Raw genomic sequence first — 25,000 nt, 5'->3', positions numbered from 1 at the left:
ATCTTTACTTATTTATCTCCTCCATGATGAACTGAGGAGGCCGGACATCTGTGCAGGTTTAAAAAGAGCTGAGCTGGAGTTCCAGCTCCGCACGACAGCCCGTTCCTGCCCACGTCCACAGCAGCCTGTCAGGACCAGCTCGTACAGGCCATTCAAAACCCAGCAGAGCAGAGAGCCGAGAGGGAGCGGGGGCTCATATCACTCTCACACACACAGGGCTGCAGCTGAATGTAGGTCAGCTGTGGGAGTGCCCGGAGAGTGGCCCCTAGATGCACATAGACCACCATTCAGAAGTGTGGAATCACTTGTCCTGTTAATAGTGTTTGTTATTTCATGTACAAAAACACATACAGTGAAAATCAAAGCAGTAGACCGTGTGTTCTTTTCCCCACAGGTCCCCACTGAAGCGCGGCTCAAGCAGTGTTAGGTATCACTGTAACTTACAGCCCCATAAGACTTACTGCTTTGACAAAATAATACATGATCAGGTATCAATAATAATCCAAATAAACAGTTCGTCCACCAGGCAGTGTAGCTGTTAACCGTCGGCTATGGTCGTGTTTTTCAGTAATGGTACTTTAGTACACAGTTCAACTGATATGCACAGTGAAGTATGTCACGTATTTTACTGCAGCTTCAAACGAGGCTCAGCCAATCAGATCCTAGAACCAGAAGGCCTGTTTTACCATGCAGAATTAAACATTATGAATTAGGGGCGAAGTGTTAGAGCTACATGGAGGTTTTTCAGGGGCAATCCTCTTTTTTTATTTGAGGGTCCCATTTCGTAGGGAAAGACTTCAGTCATTACCTCTGTAACTCCGTTCCAGGGGACGAGGTGATACTTGAAAAAAAGGGGGTAGGGTTAAAAATCAGAAATGGGATTGGGCCTAAATCTGTAATTTGAATGTATTCAATCAGATTGATGTAAACGCAGACACTGTCTGTGCTGTTGTCAGTCATCCTGTAAAGCCTGAAATAATCATTAAAACGCAGAGGTCTTGGTCAGATCCCGAGGCTCGAGTTTCTCGGACCACATTATACGCTTTTACACACGGACTTGAACAGAATCCCCACCAGAGAGGTCCAAATCCCCAAAACGAATTCACACAAAATACGCTGCAATTATTTATCTATAGTAGGTCTGTGTGATATAAATAAAATGTGATGTTTGATGAATTTGTTGAATATTGAAGTAAAGATTATAAATCTTATAACTAATTATGATTAAAACAGATTCTCTGGCTGACTGGGCAAGAAGGACACTCTTTTTGTGCTTTCTAACTAAACTCTCCTTTAACCATCAGTTTCACCATGAAGAGCTTTTTAAATGATTAATTGTGTGTTTTTACTTTTGTGGCTCTATACAGAAAAGAGCTGATATATGAAAGAGAGAGAGTTTCTTTACAGGCCTGCAGTATATACTTAACTCCTTAAAAAGCTCTTTATGGTGATGCAGGTTTGTTGTGACAGTGGTCATTATTCCTTCACACGAGTCCAGCTCTCTCTCCTGTTGGCATGTATGAGTCATAACTAGAGTAAATCGTACATACAGACACACTGGCCATAGGGTAGTCGCTCAGCCCAGCTGTGCTCTCTCTCTCTGCACATATGAGTCATGGCTCATCAGTGGCCACACAGACACACAGCAGTCTGGAAACCCAGCCCTGCCACATGTGTGCGCTCACTGTATTGTATGATAATTAAGCAGTAGAACACAGAGGGAGTGTGTTATTGCGAAATAACATCACGGCTGTGATTTGGTCGCCGTAGATCATCACAGCCGTGATGTTATTGGCGATAACACACTCCTCGAGTGTTCTATTGCTTTAATACAACAGTTAAATAAATACAGTAATAAATTAATAAACTGGGTCGTGAACGCGGCGTTTAATATGTTTTAATGTTCGCAGTTCCTTCACCAAATTATAGTTCCTTAACGAGCAGCTTGTTGCTACGTCAGAGTAACGAGCTCCGCCCACTCGCTGCACAGTCTGCGGTTCGTTCTCTAGCTCCTCACACTAAACTCCCAAACTGTCATCACCACTGAGCAGCTTTTCTGTTTTTTATTGTGTCAGTTTTATGGCTCAGTCTGATTTGGTCAGACTGAAGATCAGACTACACGTTTGGCGAATGGTGTTGGGTTCATTTCTGGCTGATTCCAGGTTGTTCAGCTGTTCTTCTGTCTCAGCTGCCGACTGAAAAGCTGCTCAGTGGTGATGACAGTCTGACTGAGGATTTACCGTTACTTATTGGCTTTTTCCCCAGTAAACTGCTCATTCAGGTAACGGAGTAAAGCCTGTTTCCTCTGGAATGTTTTTCTTGTTTATAGGTTTGAAGTGCACAGAGAAAAACGCACGAACGAGCTCTCAGTTAGCCTCACAAAGCTGTCGCTATGGAATCCCAGGTAGATGCTAAGATGTTTCTAGGTTGTTGCTATTGTATCCCAGGTGGTTGCCAAAACGTTGTTAGGCTGCCACAGATGATGTCACAAGGGACGAATCCCTTACAGTGTCCCCAAGACTCTATACACACACACACACACACACACACACACACACACACACACACACTAGCCGTGTTCAGAATGATTCACTCAGTATCTCACTCACTATTCACTGTATAGCGTTTACTCACACGTGCACTGTTCCCACATAGACACTCAGTCCCGCAGTGTTTTATGGTTCTAGCTAAAACTGTACAAAAAGAAAAATCAAACAAAGAACAGTAAGTTGGTCAAACCAGCTGAATGAGGGTTTCCTGGGTGCCATTTTTTAGCTGTATGACGCTGTCAGGACTGTCAGATTCTGTGTTTTGAGTTGTGAAATGTGCGTTTCTGAAGGGTTTTGTTGTGTTTGTGAGTCTCAGGCTCTGAAACTGAGCTCACGATGTTACACGGCTGTGATGTGAGCTGCACAGTAAATCAGGGAGGACTAATAACGCTGTTTACAGTCTTTGACTAAAATCACCACAGCTCTGAGTATCACCTCTCACAGTTACCCACACTTCACTGACCTGGTTTAAACCGCCTGATGAGAAACACACTGTCGTTTTTCAAGCTGAACGCTGGTAGCAACCAAATGTATCTTCTGCGCACCTTTGAGCCCTCAGAGCAGGACGGTCAGTGGACTGAAGAGTTCACACCGTCCTGTTTTTAAGAATTACAGAAGAGTTCAGTTTAAAGCTGTTATTTTCTAAGATCTGCTTGATGACTGTATACAGTGCGACTGAGTTTTCATTGGGCCCACACTGCGCTAATCAATATGTGATTGGTTGTTTTCCATGTCAGTCAAAGGGGCCTTTCCAATTAAAAACGCCAGTCCTCTAAACCTACACAGGCCTGGTTTAAAGACTGTATTTCGGCAGTTTTGCACAGCCTGCAGTGGCGTTGGTTTCATGTTGTGTAGTATATCCACACTAATAACGTACTCTGGGCTTTATGTGCAGCAGCAAAGCTGAGCTTTTTGTTTTTGGAGGCTGTTCACTGCTGTTTATTTCAGCCGCTGTATTTTATTACTAAACTCCAACACCTTTTTTGACTAGTCGCCAACTGTATTTATTAGTTGAGTAGTTGTCAAATCGATGCAGTCTGAGAGACGAGTCTGGAGAAGTCTGCCTGCCCGAATGCGCTGTGTCGAGAATAGTTTAGTGGAGGAAGAATAGTGGTTTGGGCTGGTTTTCATTGCTTTAGCTGGGCCTTCTTACAGTGTTTTCACACATTGTTCCTTTTAAAAGAACCAAAATGGGTTCTGTTAAAGTGAACCTAAAAGGGAACCGACTGCAAATGACCTCAGTTCTTTGTGTGTTCACAGTGTAAGTGAACTATAAAGAGGACTCAGTTTTCTTTCTGGTCCTTTGGGATCTCAGACCACTTCATGTTCAGACCACAGCTCCATTAGAGCTCAGACCCCTTTCACGCCACTCACGGTGAGTACAGCGCTCGCGTCACTTTGTGGTGACGACCTCGAGGCTCACTGTACACACAGCCACAGTCTTCTGCTCTTCAGCAGGTAAACAGACCAAGGATCATTTATAAGGTTCTACTCAGCATAAAGTCTGTCTGTGATCTGCGACAACAGCAGCGCTGACTTATTAAAGCAATAATATGTGAGAGCCCACGTGATCAGACCGGAACTCAGACCTGGAATTCGGTTCGTTTTTGGGGCCGTTTAGAGGGTCTCAGTCTGTTTGGCGTGTTCACATATGCAAAAGAAACCATGACTCAGCGGTCCGAGTCCACTTCAAACGCTGAAACAGCCCAAGTGTGAAAAGCCTTTAGTTCCACTGAAGTGGAATCTTAATGCTACAGTAGGTTATAGAGAATCATGTGCTTCCAACTTTATGGTAACGGTTTGCGGAAGGTCCTTTCCTGTTTCAGCACGGCAGCGCTGCTGTGCCCCGACTCCTTTTGGATGAACTACAGCGCCAATTGCAAGCCAGGGCTTATCGCCCGACATCAGAGCTCGTCCTGACTGATCCCCTTGTGGCTGAACAGAAGCAAAGCCGTGTTCAGAAACCTGGAAAACCTGCTCAGACTGAAATTACAGCAGCAAAGGTGGGATAAACTCCACAGATGTTCGATAAGCACGTATGGATGTGATGTTTCAGTGTTCACATAGTTTTGGCCACATTTTTTCTTTGTGACCCTGACCAGCCTTACTGGCTGCACATTTAAATGGATTTCACACTTTTTGTGGGAGCATCTCACTGATCTGTTTTTCCTCCACACCTTTAATCTGACTGACTTCTCTCTCTTTCCTTCCTCAATACTAAACTGAAGGGAGAATTCGGGCCGTCCAGGTAAAAAGCCAAATCGTTTTGAAGTCCATTGCATGAAGAAAACCTTTAGATAAGCAATGTGCGAAATACAGGGGGTCCTGGGGGGTCTAGGATTCCCTAATTAACTTCTTAGACCCCCTGAATGTCTGACAGCTCATACTGACCTGAGCATGGTTCTCGTTCTCCAGCTGTTCTAAAGAAGCAATTTCTTCTTACGCAGTTCTGACGAAGACTCTGACTCACCGAGGTTCTCTTATGTGGGGTTTGTTCTTAGGTAAGAACAGGATCTACACACTCAAGAGCACAGAGGTGAGAACAGTTCTGCGCTTTAAGAACACGTCATGAACCTGACGGGGTCTTTCTCTTAGGACCTTCATCAAGAACAGTGTCACTGTTATATTACAGCAAAATAAATGGACCTTTAAACTGTACAGAAATGTATGAATGTATCATCAATGCGCACCTTTATCTCCTCAGAGTGTCTCTCGTTTTCATCCTTCATGGAAACCCGTCAGTGGTCACTGTCAAAACTGGGTGTCTGGGTTCGTCCTGGAATACAGTCTGGAGAGAGGAATGATGGGCTTATACACAAACCCACATTCAAATTCAGGGTCTTTTGAGATCTTCTAGATTAAGATTAAGAGACCCTTGTTAGTCCCACAGTGGGGAAGTTTCACCTCCGCGATCTAACCCAACCGTGGGCAGTGAGCACACTTGGGAGGCTCTATCCACAGCACCTGGGGAGCAGTTGGGGGCTAGGTGTCTCGCTCAAGGGCACTTGCGTCACATACTGTCAGCTCAGGGGATCGAACCAGCGACCTTCCGGTCACAAGCCTGATTCCCTGACCTCCAGCCCACAACTAGGTTTTATTTAGAGTGGTGTTTATCTGAGCCAAACCGTTTTGTGTAGTAAAGGGTTAAAATTAGCTCTATAGCATTAAAACATCAGGTAGCCTTAAAATTTTGAGTTCCCTGAACTTTTATTACTAAATTTACAGAAAAGTAAGTGCTTTACATTCTGTTATCTGAAGTTCAGCGAATTCAGAGTTTTGAGCCGACCAGGTAACTTTAAGATGCTGAATTGTTTTTACAGTGTTCAACTGAAAGCATTAAGTGTCAATGTCATTCTGACTTTTATCTCTTTGATGTAAAACACAAAAGAGCACAAAACAGACGTGTTTCATCCTGCTGGCAACATGAAACTGAATATGCAGCTTTCCAACAGGAGGAGCTTGTATGTCATTTTGGCCTTTGGTGAAGACGGCTAACCCGTATAAATACCATCCGTACTCGTCTGTGATGTGAAGGAAGTGTGGAAGCAGTGATGTTATCTAATGTTGATGGGAAAGCAAAGCATTTTCAGGCCAAATGAGGTCAAAATGCCCCGTGATTTCGTGTGTTGATGTCTTTTCAAGTTAAAATTGAAAGCAGTGAAATTCAGTGGAAACAGCAGATTCTAAACGTTTAATCCAGACCACGTTTGGTTGAAAGTAGATGAAGCAGATGATGGAATTGGGTGGACAGTCTTGTCTGTAGAAAGAAAAAAACTTCTTTGGCATTGAATCAAACAGAAAAGGCTGCAGACGTGGACCTGAACCTGAGTAGTACAGCAATACTAACGAAATAACTTCTGTGGGTTAAATTACATTAAGATCTGTTTGAATATGATAATAATGTTTGAACAATGTTTGCGTTGTAGATACCGGTTATACACACACACACACACACACACACACACACACACACACACACACGTGCTGTGTATATGTCCATTGTTGGCTCTGGTCTCCTCTGGCGTTTCTGCAGCTTTGGTTTCAGTGTATCAGTGTTATTCTCTCTAAATGGCCTGACTGAACTGAACAGCCGACTGACTGATGGATCTGAGGAGAAAGAGTCTGTAGACTTCATCATTCAGTCAGATTCGTCTGAGGTTCACACACTTTTTCTTCCACTTCGCCCACCATTCAGTCTGGATATTGTTGGCAGTTTATTGATAATGTAGTTATTAGCAATATTGATTATCCATTCGTTATTTAACTGCTTTTATTACCGGTTAATATAAGTTAAACAATTCCTCTCGTCCCGTTTACATAAAACAGTGTTTCCATTTGCTGAAAAATGAATTAAAGAAGGTTTTTGAAAACGCTGGAGGTTTTAACTCTGTTTTCAGTGTTTCCGTTTGGAGAGGCGGATCACAGCTTTTTGAAAATGCTAACATCAAAGTCAGATTGGACACAAATCCTCAGTCCATCATTCAACTGAGGCAGAAATCTAGAAGAGCCTCTCTGCCTGTTCAGGATTGTGTAGACGAATTAGGAACTGGTGGTGAGTCGTGGCAAAGTAAACAAACCCACTGCTGAAGTTTTATCTGTGAGATACTGATTGAGGTGTGGTGACCTGCGCGCCGGTCACTGCGCTGTTTTAGCTGCTTCTGTTCTACTTGATGTGTATCTGTCAGATTTAATGAGGCGTTATCTCGCCCTGCTGGGCTGACGGGCTCCGGCGAGTCTCTTTGCGTTGTCATGTAGATTTTTGGAAAAACGCTGGTGTGGATGATTTTTTTAAAAAGTGTGTTGCTGTGTTTCCGTCAAAGGGTCTGAATATGTCAGCCGCTGTTCAGGACGCCGCTTTGTCAGATCTTACTGTGTTTTCTCAGTAAACACCGCTCAACACATCCGCTTTAGGAACAGGTTCATACATGACAGCACAGCTACGCTGCTCAGGAGCAAACTGTGCTCTGCACCACGCGAACCGTCTGACTCTGCTGATGCTTTGCTGAAGAGCTTCAGCTCAAAACTGTCAGTGTTCTGGACGAGAAGCACCTTGGAGGACAGTTCAGCTCCGAAGGAGAGAATGTAGGAAGGCTGAACACAGACGATGTAAAACCAAGATTCAGATTCACAGTGGAAAAAAGATTTTTAATTATCCGAATTCATTTTTAATTAAATATTTATTTAATTATTCTTCGCTTTTTAAAAATGTTTTATTCATGTTTTTCATTCTGTTCTTTACTTCTCTCTATTGTTTTTCTTTCTATTCTTCAAACTTTGCTTTTTAAATGACTGTTTTTTTTCTCCTCTGTAAAGCACTTTGATTAACAGCAGTGTGTAAAGTTTAAAATATCCAAATACGTGTGAACAAGACCGAAATCGCCACACATTCGCCTCAGACCATGTGGAGTTGTTAAGTGATCTCAGATAGAGCTGCTTAAGCTTCTGATACAGTCTGACTGTTTAACCTGCTGTTATCTATAAAACAGTGAGTTCCGGCCGCGCGAGCTGATTGGTTGAGAAGCGTTCTAACTGTGCTGTTATTTCACCACAACATCACGGTTTTTCACAAACACTGTATCACTCCGCTGAGACGCCGTTGCGTCCGAAGGTCAGGCTACACGTTTGGCGAATGGTGTTGGGTTCATTTCTGGCTGATTCCAGGTTGTTCAGCTGTTCTTCTGTCACAGCTGCCGACTGAAAAGCTGCTCAGTGGTGATGACAGTGTGGGAATTTAGTGTGAGGAGCTGGAGAACGAACTGCCGGCTGTGCAGCGAGTGGGCGGAGCTCGTTACTCTGACGTAGCAACAAGCTGCTCGTTAAGGAACTATAATTTGGTGAAGGAGCTGCGAACATTAAAACATATTAAACGCCGCGTTCACGACCCAGTTTATTAATTTATTACTGTATTTATTTAACTGTTGTATTAAAGCTGTAGAACACTCGAGGAGTGTGTTATCGCCAATAACATCACGGCTGAGATGATCTACGGCGACCAAATCACAGCCGTGATGTTATTCGTGATAACACACTCCCTCTGTGTTCTACTGCTTAAGTACAGAAAACAGAGGCTTCGCTGTGGCTGTTATACTGTTTTAGATGTGCTTGTTTCCATTTTTATCATTAACAAAACGTCATACAGTGTCAGAAACTACATAATGAAGTTACACAGTTGGGTCTTATTTAAGAAATGAATGGAAATTAATATAATTAATGCATGTATTTTCAAATTTCCCCAGAAAGCTGAGTGAGTGAGTGAGTGAGTGAGTGAGTGAGTCTTTGAATGAGCAACTGGACAGATACTGAAGAGTCACCTCTTGGTGTGATTTTGCCAAGCTGGCGCCCCCATTAGTCTGTTTGGTGAGGAAATATTTGCGGCCCAAGGTGGTGGATAGTGGTGGGGGTGATGGGGGTGATTTCTCACACACTGATGGTCTCCGGGTGAATAAAGCTGTGTGCTGGAGCCCATAACACCCCTCCGCTCTACAGCCTCCTGTAGTGCATATCTGTGTGTGTTGGGGCTGAACAGTGTAGCGTCTGTAAAACTGATATCCAACTAAATATATATATATATATATATATATATATATATAAAATACGTAAACTATTGTGCAGTTATGGGTACAATTTAACAACATGCCCATCTGTTCCAATAGAAACTGTTTTTACCATTTTTGAACAGTTGTTTATTTCTCAGTTAACCAGTAAACAATTAATTGTTTACATCTCTAGTTTTATGTAATCATTGTACTTTACTGTCTCTTACTGTAGGCTGAGTTATAGATCTCGTTTAATTGATTAGCCTTTTATTTCTCTTCTTCATTTTTATTGCACAGGTTATATAATCAATATTATAAGGTGATTATGAATATCTCTTTCTCTCTGTCTCTCTCTCTTTCTCTCTGTCTCTCTCTCTTTCTCTCTGTCTCTCTCTCTCTCTCTCTCTCTGTCCCTCTCTCTCTCTCTCTCTCTCTCTCTCTCTCTCTGTAGTTTCTGCACAGGGCTCAGATGCAGACGACTCGCCCCGCTCTTCCTTCGAACGCTCCCTCCATCCGACCCGGCTCTCAGACTCCAGCAGCCGCTGTTTACCCCCCCAATCAGACTATCATGATGACCATGACCCCCATGCCCTTCCCCTCACAGACTGCCCAGTACTACATCCCACAGGTACACTCCACACTCCACACTCGCGAGATGAACCGTAGCCTTTAAACCAGCTGTGATGCTGCAGTGTTTTGTTAGCTTATTTACTTACAGTCAAACATTCGGGAAACCAGCCTGCCAGTTTACAGTAATTTACCATTCTAAAGGCTTAGTTTGAAAAACAGGATCATCTAAACACTTGTGTGATATTAGTTAGTTATTAACCTGATCTCCATACTAAGACTTTGGAACATGGAGCTGGATATTAAAGTAAATATTAACAAGTTTTATGTTAATGAAATTTCTCTGAAAACAGAGAAAAGATGGCGAAGTGTCCTCAAACTTTTGGTGTGCACAGTTCATGTGTTTTTGACAGTTACGGTTCATTTTCTCTTCCAGACTTTACTAAATGTTACGTTTCTTCTGCTACTTTCACACGTTTAAAAACATCTTAAACAGTAACCTGGTTACTTTCGTTTCACTCACAGATATGATATATTTCTGTATTAGTTTTTGATTTCCTGTGTATTTTGCTCCATGTTGACGGTTGTCGTGTCTGAGGTGACGCTGAACCTAAACTCTTTCTCTGTTCTGTCATCAGTATCGTCACAGTGCACCTTACGTCGGACCCCCGCAGCAGTACTCTGTGCCGCCCCCAACCTCCGGAACCTTCTACTCTGGGCCTGGACCAGGAGAATATCCCACACCATATGGTCAGTACAGACGTACTGGATTACTCACACTGTGATTCAGACTCCAGTGCTTCTTCAGATGCAGTTTGCGTCTCCCGACCAGCTGGTTTTAGTTGCTCGCGGTTATTTTCAGCCGATCTGACTGATCTGATCTGTCCACGTTCCAGAATGTTCCTCTCGGTGGCTGTTTTGATCAGTGACTCATATGAGATGGAGCACATCAGTGCTGTGACTCACTGTTTCTTTTGTGAGAGCCGCAGTGTCAGAGGAACCGTAAACTCGTTTGTAGATGATGATAGTTAATTTGTGGGTGCAGTGCTGCACAGAAGGCCACCATTCATCTCTTCCATTTTCAGATAAGACAGTCATTAAGTATTCATTTTTCAGTATCAGTAACACATTTCTAACAATAAATTACAAAAAAAGCATCCAGCACTGAGTATAAATAAAAAAATTCAGTATTTATTCTGTTCACTGTTCACAAACAGCTTCCACTCTTTTGTGGGAGACTTTTTCTAACAATTCTGCAGCCACATTTTCACCAGAGTTGAGTCTAAGATGTTGGTTGCATTTTCTGCTTCTCACAATCCAGATAATTCCAGATATTAATGGGCATTTAGTCTCTTTTGTTTCGTCTTAATTAACAAAGAAATCCTCTTCAGTTCGAGTCCCCGTATAACGTTCACCTAAAAGAGCCGACTCATTCGCGAACACCACACGGCTAATCCCAAACACGTTCAGTGACGTTGAGGTCTGGACTCTGGGGTGGTCAGTCCATTGTTCAGCTTCTTTGTTTGATGTGTCCGTCTCCTTTTCTCAGTGAGGTTCTTCTTGATCAGCTACACATCCTTTCAGACCCACAGCGCTGAGTCGTCTTCTCACAGTGGAAGGATGGACAGAAACACCTGTGGATGTTTTCAGATCTGAAGCAGCTTGATTTTCTCCTCTCTCTCAGAGATGAAAGCTTTAAGTGCTGTTTATCTGATGGGGGCAGTTTTGGTGTCGACCATGTAGGGCTGATAAACGATAACGATCAAAAAAAGCGACACTACTCTGCTGTTGCCAAAACTTCAGAGTTTTTCAGCATGATCAGAGAGGGAGGGGCGACGAGTAAAATGAGTCACCAAATATACTTTACCAACGTCTGAAACGTGGAGTTATACATTCCCTGTTTGAGTGGAGCGACCAGCGATCTGCTCTCCTGTGACCGAGTCTGAGAGAGGAGGTCAGTGGTGTAACTGTACTGTCCTACAGTGAACTGACCTCTTTCTGTACATCCTAACAGCTTTAGCAGCGTTAAATCACATCTGATCCTCACAACTACAGCACTGTTACAGCGCTCAGTCATATTTCAGTATTAGTGCACTCACAGGAAAGAAAAGTGAAAGAAAGAAGTGGTTCATGTAAATTACAGCCCTGATTTAAACGACAGTAAACTGAGGAAGCTGTGAGGCGTTGGACAGTGGGAGAGCGCTATCTTTCCAGGCTAACTGTTTTTAGCAGCTGGCTAACTTGAAGCAGCTCCGTCACTCACACAGCACAGCGAACTGATGATACTGTAGATCAGACAAGACATAAAAAACACTGATCTCAGTTTAGACGTAGCTAAAGGGGGCTCTGTCTGTCTGGTGTGAGAGATTCACACTGCAGTTAAAGCTTTTACACAGAGAGCGTCAGATATACTGCAGTTCACCCCTCAAACACTACGACAGAACAGAGAACCCCAGACTCTGCTAGCTGGAGTCTGAATACTGTGATATGCTCTGATATGGATGTGGTCGGAGTGACGGCAGTGAGGCGGTGTGGTCCAGCACTGACCTACCGAGTCAGATAATGTTTGCTGTTCGTTTGTTGAGACGTTGTTGAGAAACGAAACTGTTTAGGACGTAGAGCGCTCGTCACCAGCCCGATAAAATAATCTGTTTTCTTTAAAAATTATGAATATTATTATATGAATAGGGCGGCACGGTGGCGCAGTGGGTAGCGCTGTTGCCTCACAGCGAGAATGGCCTGGGTTCGATTCCTGGCTGGGTGACCAGGGTCATTTCTGTGTGGAGTTTGCCTGTTCTCCCCGTGTCTGTGTGGGTTTCCTCCCACAGTCCAAAGACATGCAGTCAGGCTGATTGGACATGCTGAATTGCCCCTAGGTGTGAGTGTGCAATGGACAGGTGACCTGTCCAGGGTGTATCCTGCCTTCCACCCAGTGACAGCTGGGATAGGCTCCAGCACCCCACTGCGACCCAGAAGGATAAGTGGTTTAGATGATGGATGGATGGATTATATGAATATTAAAATTACGGCCGTGCTTTTCCAGCTGGTAAAAACAGATGACCAGAAACTGTCTCCCACTGTCCCGTGACAGATTGGTGAAATGTTCCACTGTTTGCTGAGTGTTTGTTGTGTTCTGACCATAAAGGATAGTTTAAAACAGCGACTGACCACTCAGGAGCAAAAATCAGCCTCAAACTGAAATGAAAGAAATCATGATGTGACTTTTATAGCCATATGCTTTGATATCGACTGATATGAAATTTTTTATTGTGATAACTTTTTTGGCCGTATCGCCCAGCCCTACTACCAGGTCTTGTCAATGATTTGTCAAGGATTTACAAGGCAATGACTTGTAAATCCATTTCGACCTGTATTTAAGCAAAAATACCACAAACAGAAGATATTTAATGTTTAATCTTATTAGGTTTGCTGTTTTTTGTTGCAAATTACGTTTATTATTTAATCTTTTGAGCATATTTTTAATAATCTTAATGAAATAATAATAATTTTATAAAATAAAAAATAAAATACAAAAAATAATAATAATTGCCATTTTGACCAGACGTTAAGTAAATAAAGATGGTCTCTGATTTGCGCAGGATTGTATACGTTTCCTCTGGAGGGACAGATCTTATACCAGACCGTTATAATCTGGAAATCACGTTGTGTGATGTGGTTATTATCTGTGTGTTTCCTCCTGTGGGATTGTAGAGTGTTTGATCAGTATTGGTCTCTCTCTCTCTCTCTCTCTCTCTCTCTCTCTCTCTCTCTCTCTCTCTCAGCTACAGCAGCTGCTGGTCCAGCTTATTTTCCGGGTCAGACGGTGTACCCCTCCTCCGCCCCCATTATAGTGCCTACAGTACCGCAGCAGCCTCCGCCGGCCAAGCGTGAGAAGAAGCCAGTGAGTGCACCATATTAGGCCATATGACACTATCACTATACATAACACGTAAACAAGACACAGTGGAGCAGAAACGCAGGAACGCTCACCCACCTCATCCGTCAGTGCATAAACGGCTTGTGTAAGTTCTTAATCATCCGTCTTTCCATTTAAAGCGCTGTGGTCACAGCTGGACGTTTACGGCTCTGTTTGTCACAGTTTAGTGAAAGAACGTAAAAACAGACTCATGGAAACTCCTGCTTGGTTTCACACTAAAGGACAAAAGTGGACACTTCATGTTTCTAGATAGCTGCTACCGTTTAGCTATATGATGTACTTTTGTCCACGCGCTCAGGAAAAAAAAGTCCTGGGTTGTCACTGGGGTGGTTCCCCTGTTGTCACGGGGGTGGTTCCCCTGTTGTCACGGGGGTGGTTCCCCTGTTGTCACTGGGGTGGTTCCCCTGTTGTCACGGGGGTGGTTCCCCTGTTGTCACTGGGGTGGTTCCCCTATTGTCACTGGTACTCTCGAGGTATGTCTGCGGTACCTTCAGTTACGGAACATTACAGTGCTTTGCAGGTATATTTTGTAAGTTGTACCGACTCCACACTCCTGTCGTTTCTCCAGGCTTTTTGTTTTATTGTTTTATGTTTTATGTTTTATGAAAAGGTAAAAACACAATGGACCCTAAAGCCACTGGGCACAGTTGGGTACAGGTACGTTGTTTGTGCATTGATGAACAGAAAAATGTACCTGCACAGAGCCGATTTTCCCTGACAGGGCATTTAGTGTTAACAGAACTACAGTGTCAGAAACCACATAAACTGAAATCATTAAACAACTCAACACAGTTCGAGGCGAGTTTGTCATGAACGTAGCACGTTGCTAATAGGTGCAGTGTAAGCTTCCATTATTTTTGCTGTATCAGCTCCAGTGCAAAATAAAAAATCAAGCTTTGTATACCAAACATGTTTCGGCTGATCAGCTACATTTGGAGTAAATCTGTTTTTAGCATATTTAGTGCTTAAAACTACTTCATTATTAGGATGAATGATTAAAAAGAAATGTGTTCATAAATTAATCTTGTATGGATTGTATAATGAGTGACAGTCAGGATCTTCTCAAACTGGCACTTTTACCTTCTGTGATGATGTTGTGACATTTCACAGAAATATCCGTGCTGTGCTTTTAGAGCTCAAGATTCTTCATTTTGTATTGTTCACCCAACAAATAGGCAATTTCAGTTCTGTTGAGTGTTTTTCTCTGCAGACAGTAACAACAAACAAAGTGTACATACATTTCCTGGCGCTTTGCAAAAGGAAAGCACTTCGTTTTCGTTTCATGTGGAGTTTTTGTGTTCACTTGGCTCTGCACCTCAGGCAGTTTGTGTTCGGTTATTTTGCATATCAGTCAAATGGTCCTCTTTGGTCCTCTTTGGTCCTCTTCGGTCCTGTTCGGTCCTCTTCGGTCCTTTTCTGTCAAAGAAAATGGTTCTAGACCACGTTATGCCTCGAGACTTACCACACTCTGTGGAGACTCTAGAATCCTGGCTTGTGAGAGTAATTTAACTGCGTTTCTGCTGCTCTTTGTGCTTTTTGTCTTCACAGATCCGGATCCGTGATCCTAACCAGGGGGGAAAGGACATCACAGAGGAGATCATGTCCGGGAGCAGGAATCCCACACCACCCGTGGGCCGTACTTTCTCCACCCCCACACCCCCCCAGGTACGATCAACACCAGCACATTTGGGGTGTAAATATGTGGTGCTTCAATTTAATTTTGGAATATTAGAATCAATTCTAATGATATTAAATGAAGTATAAACTTATTTTTTTAAACAAAATAAAATCATCACATTTAGAGGAGTCTGTTCATTACAGATGTTTATATACATTATATAAAACCGTGATGCGTTATCAGCAGGATTTCTGCAGATATTGATCCAGATGTAAGTTTGTTTTTTTTAGTTAAGTGATGCATTGATTGGTCCTCTTGTGTGTCCATAGCAGCGGAGTGCGAGTCAGACTCCAGAGCAGTTGGCCTACAGCGTGGATCCACCGTACAGACTCAGCCCTGTGTCAACAGACAGCAAACCTGCTCCAGGTTAGTTATTCATCTTAGACTCTTTCCTCTCATAGATCAGTGATACACAGCGATCAGACGGCTGTATATCCGATCTTTTGGTAGAAAGTGAAACAGTGAGTAGATATAGATAGAAGGAAAGTGAAAATAAGCTAAAATTAACGTTTTCTTTAGTAACAGTTTTTTAAAGCATATGTTTTAAAAATCTCATCTGGTGAGAATAAGACCATGTTTGACGTTGGGTATTCAGTGCTTTTACTTTTATGCAGTTCCTTTTTTCACCAATCATGACGGTGTGCTTTACCATAAACTTACAATCTTTCCTAATTTCGATCACTTCATTGCGAAGTTGAGGCGCTGCATTTTGCGCTTTGCCCTTACAGAAGGCTTCTTTTGTAAAACTCATAAAGCTTCTGGTTATGGAGGGCATCAGACAGCGGGACTGGAAAACCCCAAGATTCAACTAAACCAGGGGTCACAACTCAAATGTTAAGAAGAGACATTTCGTCCTTTCAGCAAAAATCAAACCACCTTGAGAGCCACAACACTTTATGACCATTTTACCATCTTGGCTGTAAATGTGTCTCAGTATGTGCTGATGAACTGATACAGGCTAAAAATATAATATAAACAGAAACTCAGACTTACTTTGCTCTGCTTTAAGCTTTAGCTCAGCTATAGCTGCTTTTCTCACATCTCAGGCAGGAAACTTTTCCAAAAGTAGAAGAGTTTCTTGTAAAATGTCTCTTAAATTCGACTCTTTATGAGGCTGAAAAATGGTGCCTGAGGCAGCAGAATGTAACTGCTGCACCGTTTAAGGTGGAACGGGGGAAATTCAATGAGAAACTGACTTCAGCTTTGTGACTTTGTAGTGTTTCAGTTTCTCACTGCAGATTAAACGTATCAGGAAACCAGCTGGAGTGATTATAAACACTAATAAGTCCATTAATCTCCAAATTATCGATGTTCATCTTAAATCTCTCTCTTTGCCGTTTTGTTAGATACTAACTAGGCCAGACTGTTGTCTGTGTTGCTATGGTGACCAGCAGTCTGCGCTGATCTTCAGGGTTAAAGGGTGAATCAGCAGTTCTACATTAACTCCAGAGTTTAAGACCATTTATTGTTAAACTGTATTGAACGATCAGCAGAGCTTTATTTTACTGTAAAGGAGGATTATTTTATTTTTACCTACAAATCTGATTCAACTGTGGAGCCACAGGGCAGGAGAGAGCCGCATGTTGCCGACTGCTGGACTAAACTGTGTTTTGAAACTGTGATTTTTGGGTTCCTCTTTGCTTCTCTTACCATCTGCTCACTGTCCGTTGGCGTGTTTAGTCTTTAGTTTAAAATAAGGACTAATTTTATATAAACATTGTTAATCTGTGCTGGTCCAAACCCTCTTTCTCATTTGAGTTGAGAGCTCTTAGATTTTAGATGTTGTTGGTTGTTTTTCTCTTTTTTTTCCCCCAAAGATGCAAATTTGTTTGATTTTATTTAAAATATTATTTAGGGGTGCCACTAATTTTGCCACATGTTTTTAAGTGAATACAATACTCTTAAAATAAAAAAAAACTCTTATATGAATCGTTTCTGTTGCAAACAGTTTCTCCAAACATTTCTGAAGAACTGTTAAATCACTGAATGTAATGTTTATTTTATATGATTGTTTTTGCCGAGTTTTTTGAGGTTTATGGATGGATGGATGGATGGATGGATGGATGGATGGATGGATGGTAATATCAGCAAACATGGCACGTAACAAGGACTAGAAGGAACTAGAAACAGGAAAAAAACTGACCTAATTAAATAATAACAAATAAGTAAATTAAAATAAAACCAAGTTTAAGTAAAATTAATTACAAATCCAAATGAAAAGAGAGACTGAACTACGTATTCATCTGTTAGTGACTCTCTGATGGCTCTCCTGTGTGTATCTGTGTTAGAGGACAAGCCCAGAGCGGATTCCAGCCTTCAGAAAGCTTCATCACCTGGACTTCGGCCTTCAGAATCCTCCACAGAAAGGAGAGAAGCCCCAAGTCTTCCTTTATCAGACTCTTCTTCTCCTCCTCTCAAGGAGCCGGAGCTGCCTACAGCGCCCCCTAGCGTTCCTCTTCCTCTCAGCACCTACAAGCCCACTGCTGCAGGAGAACCTGAAGAGCATCTTCAGCCAGCTTCTACAGTTCCTGCTATTTTAGGCCAGTCGTCTGTTTCCGATACAGAAAACTCTCAACTAGAAGTTTCTCCGAGTCCGTCAGCCTCTCCTTCGCCTCCTCTGAAGGCGGTTAACGGTTTAGCGGAGTCTCCAGCACCTTCTCCCTGCTGTGACACAGAATTTTCATCTCAGGAGATCCTCTCTGCTTCTCTGCCCGACCCTCAGTTTTCAACCTTAAGCTCAGTTCTCATAGAAGAACCTCAGAAGGAAACTCTAGATTTAAGAGAACACATCCAGGAGGAACGTCCCTCATCACCATTTGACCATGGTACCCAGACTTCATCCACCTCAACCACCTCATTGCCCTCTAGCACCACCCCGGCTGCGGTAGCGCCCCCTCCTGGCCTCTCCACAGTACTTCAAACAAGTTCCTGTGAAACTGATGAAAGAAGCAAAACTGCAAACACTAATAATGTAAACCTGAAAGCTGAGGCAGACGTGCAGGAGACCGATGGCTGTTCAGATGCTGTTCAGAGTCAAACTAATTCCAGAAAAATGATGCCAACAGGTACAGTGCATTATGTCCTTGTTTTCTTATATCCGTATGAAACACAGAGCAGAAAACTCCCAATAGCTGATCATGTATTTAAGTTTAATAATTTAGAAACTCCTGTAGTTTTAGCTAAACAGTGCTTTACTGACTGATATGATCGGCAGTTACTAAATATGGCGAATAAACCTAAACAGAAATGTACACAATCTTAAATAATAAAAATGTGACCATACAGAGTGTTGGAACACTACATAGAGTCAGAGAAACGCCAAGTTCATTTTTTTAAAAAAAAAACTATGTTAATTTCATTAAATATTAGTTTAATAAAATAAAACTTTCATCATAACATTTGGCGCAATTTGCTGCCTCTTCACAGACGGTTCACCATGTAGATATCGAGACCTTTCATCTATAATGGCTGTCTGTGATCTGCTATGGCTTTAATGTATAGTAATGGTAAAATGCTGAGTGACCCTTCGAGAAATCGATGCCTGATGTCGGCGCCGCTGTGTGAACCTTCCTTAAAAACAATGGTTTTGAATTTTTGGCAGCGCGTCTGGTGTGTGGGGCCTTAGATAAACACTGAATAACCGCTTTCATTTCTTCTTTGTTAGCTGCCTCTGTTGCACCAAAGGGCTGGAAAAGACCAAATGAAGAGGGTGTGGATGTGGAGCCTCTACACCAGGAGAATGAGGTGTGTGGGTGGGCGTGTGAACCGTTGGCCCTGGGAACTTTGTTAGTGATGGTATTTATAAATTTACAGAAATTCATCCCCTCAAACCTAATTTAGTCAGTCAGCCGGGACGTTTAGCGTCAGACGTTTGCTGCTTTAGTTTTGTGCTGTTGCTGCAGAACAAACTTTAGGCTGTTGTTACTGTTTTAGTTATCCTTTGTGCTTTAGTCCATGTTTATAGATAACAGTGAGTCATTTAGTTTCACAAACCACAAAGTTTATTTAAGATCACTTCACTTGGTTTGAGGTATGTTTGTGATGATTTGGGTGTTTCGCACAGTGAAAATTAAATTTCGCAGCATTAAAAGAGATTTTTTTTTAGAATTGAGTAGATGAGCAAGTGAGGCATCCCTGTGTGTGTTCAGTTCATATGACTTTGTTCTGTGGACGTGTGTTTGTTGTAGCCCCATTTTAAAAATCGCCCACCCTTATGCTGCCTTCAGATGTCATGTATATAAAATAAATGCACACAAACGCCACCAAAAATGTTGTATTTAGTAGCGGATTTCTTTTTTTTTCCTTTTTTTTTGATGACCCCTGAGTTTCTGAATTGAGGGCTTCAGATTGTGGTTCGTTATTGTGCGTGTCAGTCAGTTGGTCCTTCCTCTTTAAAGTAGCCATTTCTTGACCATAAAACACACCAGACTAAAGAATCAAACTTGAGACACGAAGCATCTCTCAGCTGATTGATACACTTGGAGTGAGAAACTTGCAGAAATTAGATTTTTCAGCAGCGATTCTGTCTGATTCTCCTCAACTGACTCAAAAGTTTCTCCTTCACCCTTTTTACCCATCCAGGAGGGACCCAGTAGGGACGACTCTGCTGGAGACGATGCGTCTCAGCCAGAGACCACAAATGGCTCCACTCCAGTCCAGGAGCTCCAGGAGAACCTTCCTGTTCTGGAGGAGAACGGAGAGATGGAGCCAGAGCCACTGAGGAACGGAGCAGGGCACGAGACGGAGACAGAGAGTATGGACAGTGGGGTCACTGAGGACAGAAAGAGCCCCACAGGGACATCATCACTCATACATGAGGGTGAGAGGCGTGTCAGATAGAAATCGGCATTTTTGATTTATGAATATTGACACATTTTTAAATTTGAATATCCCAAAGAGAAAATTTTACAATGTAAGGGCTAAAAAAATGCATATATATATATATATATATATATATATATATAATATATGTGTATATATATATATATACACATATATAAGGCATACCCATTTAACAATAACAATTTTTAACGCTAAGTAGTATTTAGCCATGTGACTTGTTTTATCCAATATCAGCTGCTTGTGTCCTTCATAATTACTTTCATAACATCGCAGGACATCTGTGATCACACAGCACAGTAATGTTGACCATCATTGCTCCATGTACTAAAAGTAAAAGCTTTGATAATTTTCTGAAACGTTCATAAGATCAAAGTGATCATTCTGATGATGTTTTCAGTTGCAGCTCTTCTTTTTTGTTCACCTGACATTTCTAATTACACTGTTTCTGTTATCCAGTGAAGATCAGAGGTTAGTTAACATTTCAGTCTTGTATGTTTAGTGATATTGTTAGTTTCCATACGGATGTTTTTATATAATCGCTCTAATATTTCTGAGTTCTGAGAGGAGTAAGAGGTCGCCGCTCTCAGTAACGTAAGACTTTCAGTTTTAATTGGATGCAGCCACCTGTTTCCAACTTGAGAGACAGAGAAAAGTATCTCTGGGTGGGCTTGTTTTTCCAACCTTGAACACATCAAAGACTTTTTTTTCCTCAAAGAATAAGAACTGTTTTGTTCCTAACCCTGAAGAAGACGATTTGGAAGAGACAGAGACTGAAAAGGCCCGGTTTGTTTTAATTAAAGGCAGCTCCACTCTACCTGCTTCCTAGTCACTGTTTTTTAATTGTTTTCAAATTATTTTAATTATTAATCATTTTTAAATGTGTAGTCATGGTTATTTTAGTCTAACAGCCTTTTAGTATCTTTAGCCCTTAGACGTTTAAGACGTCTGTCACTTTTCATACTATTTACATAATATATATATACATTTACATTCCTGCTGCATTTTGACGTCCTACAAAAACACAAAATCAGTGCAACATGTAAAAAATGTTTTTTCCTTCATCAAAAATACACAAAATAACTCCAATTTTAAATCATAATAAAATATCAGATGTGTTTAATTGAAGGTTTACACTCTGCAGTTACTTCTACTTGTTTCAATGAGCTGCCAGTGTGAAATCATAAGACAAAGTAACTCATTTAATAAATAAAATGCCTCTGATTTGATTTTGAGACTAACCCAACCTGTGAAAGCGCAGTGTTTCTGTCTCACAGCTCTGTGTTTTTGTCTCAGTGCTCATACAGTCCAATGGTAAAAGGCAGTATGACCGGGACTTCCTGCTGGGCTTCCAGTTCATGCCGGCGTGTGTGCAGAAACCAGAGGGTTTACCTCAGATAAGCGACGTCGTTCTGGACAAGGTGGGACTCTCAACACTAACTACGGGTTACTTTATAGTGTCTCATTCAGGGGTCCTGCAGACCCTGATAAACGAGTATAAAATGTTTAAATAGATTTTAAAAATGTAAAGTCAAAAATGCCTAAAAATGTCTTATTTTTTACTTTTAGATGTATTAAATTTGGATCAAATATCTGAAATAACCCCTTTGAAGTTATAGTTGTTTTTCAATGTGCTCTGTTTGCTCCACTGTCTCAGAGCTGCTGTACAGTGGACATGCTGCACTAACGCAGCAGTGAGGCACATTGTCAGAAGATGACAGAGATCTAGGGAATATGAAAGCTGGTTATGTCTGCAGTGCCAGTATTTCCTCTGTGTATGAATTAGCTGCTTCTGTCTAAACACAGGCGTGTAAAACGTGGCCGTGTGGCTATTGGACTTGTCGGCTGCTGTGAGCGAAATGCTACCAAAACTGTCCACTAAACTCACTCCGGCAGTGTTTTTCTCTCACAGGCTGTGATTGGTTGAAAGTGAAACTATTGCTGAAATGCTCTGCTTTATTAGCCACGTCGGGTTGGTCGGGTTTAAGACTGGGATGGGATCAGACATGTTTAGATCTGAAAGGAAGCGCAAGGTACAACATTTAGACTCCAAAATATCCAGCTGGCTGCTGTTCTGCAGAGACTGACAGCTGATGAAGGGCCGGACGACAGCAGAGCTGGTGATAAAGTCAGGACTCTGCAGTCGTAAAGTATTCTTCTGTTTTTCCAACCAGTTTGAACAAAATAGACGTTAATACCTGTTAGCGTGGTTGTTATGCAGTGGAGGTGTTATTGGTTTAGCTGTGTTGATTCTGTTGAAAGTATTAAAAATCATATTTGATTTTTAAAACTGTGCACCTACCTTGTCATCTGAGGTCATCTTAAAGCTTTGTAGGTGGATTAATTTTAGAAATCTGCGTAGTGTAATGTACACTTGATTTGATTGGCCGATTGATTCTGGATCAATTGCCCCAAATTCTCATAGATCACCCAAATTAAAAGGTCATAGTCGAGTTGTTCATGTCGGTGTTGTGACGCAGGTAACGACTCAGCAGGTGTGCCTGTTAGCAGGTGTTGATATTTCATTAGCGTGAGGATGAAAACATGACTGCGATCACTGAGGAGCTCCAGTGCAGCCGGTCACAGAGGGCTGTTCACCGTTATTACTGTCAGACTGGAAATCAATCAAGATCAAGAAGATCTTCATTTTCATCCAAATACACTAAACAGTGGAAATAACGTTCCAGGTCAGGAGCTCAGTCGTAAGTCGATCTCGTCAGCAATCGTTGTATCTGTAGTACTAATGAATGAAAGTTCAATACGGCTTCAGTTTGTCTTCAACATGCGAGATCTGAGAGGTTACCAGTCAGAAGTTTAGACACACTGACTTACAGAAGTCAGATACTGACTTATTCTTCATTTCTGCTCTTTTCTGCATTTTAAAATGTGAAGACATCAAACTCTAAGAACTTTTAAGGAGGCATGTTTTATTTTGGACGATGGTTTCTTTGAAATTTCATTGATTTAATTAAAGTTCTGAATGAAACTGGATGTAAAAAGTGTGTTTTTGTGTTGGAAAAAAGTTCCTAATTTCTTTCTCGTGACAAAACTTAGATCGGCTGAAATTTTACGGTAGAAACAGCGAAACGTTTTTGATTTTAACGCACATTAATATGACAAGACTTCAAGTCATCATCGCTAACAGTGTAAAAAAGTGCTCAAATATTGTAAACATAAGGAATAAATAGATAAAAATTAACTGCTTACAAGGTTTTGATTTGACAGCAGTGATGCATTTCAGGTGTTTAAGCTTCAGCCCTGACAGTAAAATATCTTTAGACTACGAAACGCGTTCAGTCAGGTTGCGTCCAAACTTGTGACTGTTACTGTATAAAACGTTCTTGGAACAGTTCAACGTAATAATTATGATTTTATGAGCTGTAAATCCGGTGTGCTGCTCCGCTGCTGCCTCTCGTTTGGACAAACAGCCCACGGCGAGTGGACTGTAGCTCATGTCTGTCTCCGCTGGGCGATTCTCTGCTCAGAGCCTTCAGACATCCTGTTTCCATTAAAATTGCATTATGGTTATGTCACACTTGGCAGTGAGCTCAGTTTAACCGAAAGACACGCGGGGAAACACATCCAGCTCAGTTTCACACCCTGATCTGCTCTGAACCCTCTCAGCTTAGACGGTAGTTTAGCAAAAGATTGAATTTACACAGTTTTCCGTCTTTAACCCAAAACCACACCAGCGTGTGTTGGGATGCAGGTTACACAGGGCCAACTGGTCAGTATGAGCCTCGGCTGCCTGTCAGCTACATTAGCTTTGGAGGTAAAACTAAAGAAGCCAACCTCAGACTGATGGACTACATTTGGAGTAGTGGGAATTCTGTAGAGGAGTGACTCGGACACTGAGTTAGCAGTTTGGACGCAGTTACTTTAATCCTTCTGATCTCATTCAGCGTTTTCAGTTTCAGGTTTAGTTGCTAGTTTTGACGTCACTCTGCATGTTTGGTTGCTGGCGTCTGGCTTTCTTTCTGCTTTGCTTCAGTCATGTAGTGATCTGGGCATAATTAGTTAAACATGTCATTATTAAGAAATCGACGTGGTCTCCATAAACAGGACATCGTGCTCCCCTCTGGGAGGCGCTGCAGGATATCCAGGGCCACAAAGGACATCTGTGATTTTTTAACAGAGCCATGTATTTTATTTTTTTCACCCTGAGATCCAGTTATGATTGAGTTTATCACCAAAACCACTTGTAATGTATGTTTACATAATCCTTATCCCTGAACTGATACTCGTTACTGCGCTTTTAAGACTCATATATGCCTGATGTATTTATTTTTAAGTCTTTTTGAAGGAATCCATGTTTATTCAGCTGGAGGATTTGAAGTCTTTTATGACGTGGTTTGTTATTAGTTGGTCAAATCTGTCTTTATTTTAATTTCTTTAATTTTTTAACTGATTATTCAGTTCGTTATCAGTATTGTAGTGATTACTAACACGATCGATAGACAGCCAAACTGTTTTTATCTCTGTGTATGAAGGATTTGTTCTGTTCAGAGTGGTGGTGGTGGGGTGGAGGGGGAGGGGCCGGCCAGAGGAATCTGCCTTTTCATTCATCTTTGCACTTTCACATCAGCTGGATCGTAGTCTTCCCCCTGCTGGTGAATTCATGGTATTGCACCATGCTTTTTCAGATCAACCAAACCAAGGTGCCATTGATCCGGATGGTGGATCCCCGGCTGATCTCCAGAGGGCCAGACTTCACTCCTGCTTTTGCTGATTTTACCAGACAGTTACCGGGAGCGCGAGGAGCAGCAGTGAGTGCATACATACACACACAGTCACTTCCTGTCAAAAATACGTGGACACCCTGCCTTCTTTTGAAATTTTCTGGGTCATATTTGATTTTCAGCAATACCTTTAAACTAAAGGGCCCATGTCCTTC

At 41.9% G+C, this 25,000-nt stretch overlaps 1 protein-coding gene across 9 annotated transcripts in view; it reads left to right on the top strand.

Annotated features, from left to right (window-relative positions):
- The window catches only part of eif4g3a (eukaryotic translation initiation factor 4 gamma, 3a), a 117,004-nt gene that overhangs the window by 43,362 nt on the left and 48,642 nt on the right, over positions 1-25,000 (top strand). For 8 of the 9 annotated variants that reach the window (XR_005006133.1, XM_036559726.1, XM_036559725.1 and 5 more), the window contains 10 exons: positions 9,537-9,713; positions 10,291-10,402; positions 13,435-13,553; positions 15,138-15,254; positions 15,537-15,633; positions 17,556-18,332; positions 18,932-19,011; positions 19,849-20,086; positions 21,403-21,527; positions 24,750-24,872. Coding sequence is in view for 8 of the 9 variants with exons in the window: in XM_036559726.1 (XP_036415619.1) it covers positions 9,537-9,713; positions 10,291-10,402; positions 13,435-13,553; positions 15,138-15,254; positions 15,537-15,633; positions 17,556-18,332; positions 18,932-19,011; positions 19,849-20,086; positions 21,403-21,527; positions 24,750-24,872 (1,965 nt within the window). In the remaining variant the exon portion in view is untranslated. The remainder of the gene's footprint in view (positions 1-9,536; positions 9,714-10,290; positions 10,403-13,434; positions 13,554-15,137; positions 15,255-15,536; positions 15,634-17,555; positions 18,333-18,931; positions 19,012-19,848; positions 20,087-21,402; positions 21,528-24,749; positions 24,873-25,000) is intronic. The other variant, XM_036559724.1, reaches the window with a different exon arrangement.

Source organism: Colossoma macropomum, unplaced genomic scaffold, assembly GCF_904425465.1.
Source record: "Colossoma macropomum unplaced genomic scaffold, Colossoma_macropomum, whole genome shotgun sequence".
NCBI lineage: Eukaryota > Metazoa > Chordata > Actinopteri > Characiformes > Serrasalmidae > Colossoma > Colossoma macropomum.
Note: the sequence above shows the minus strand (reverse complement) of the source record. Positions and strands in the feature narration are given on the sequence as shown.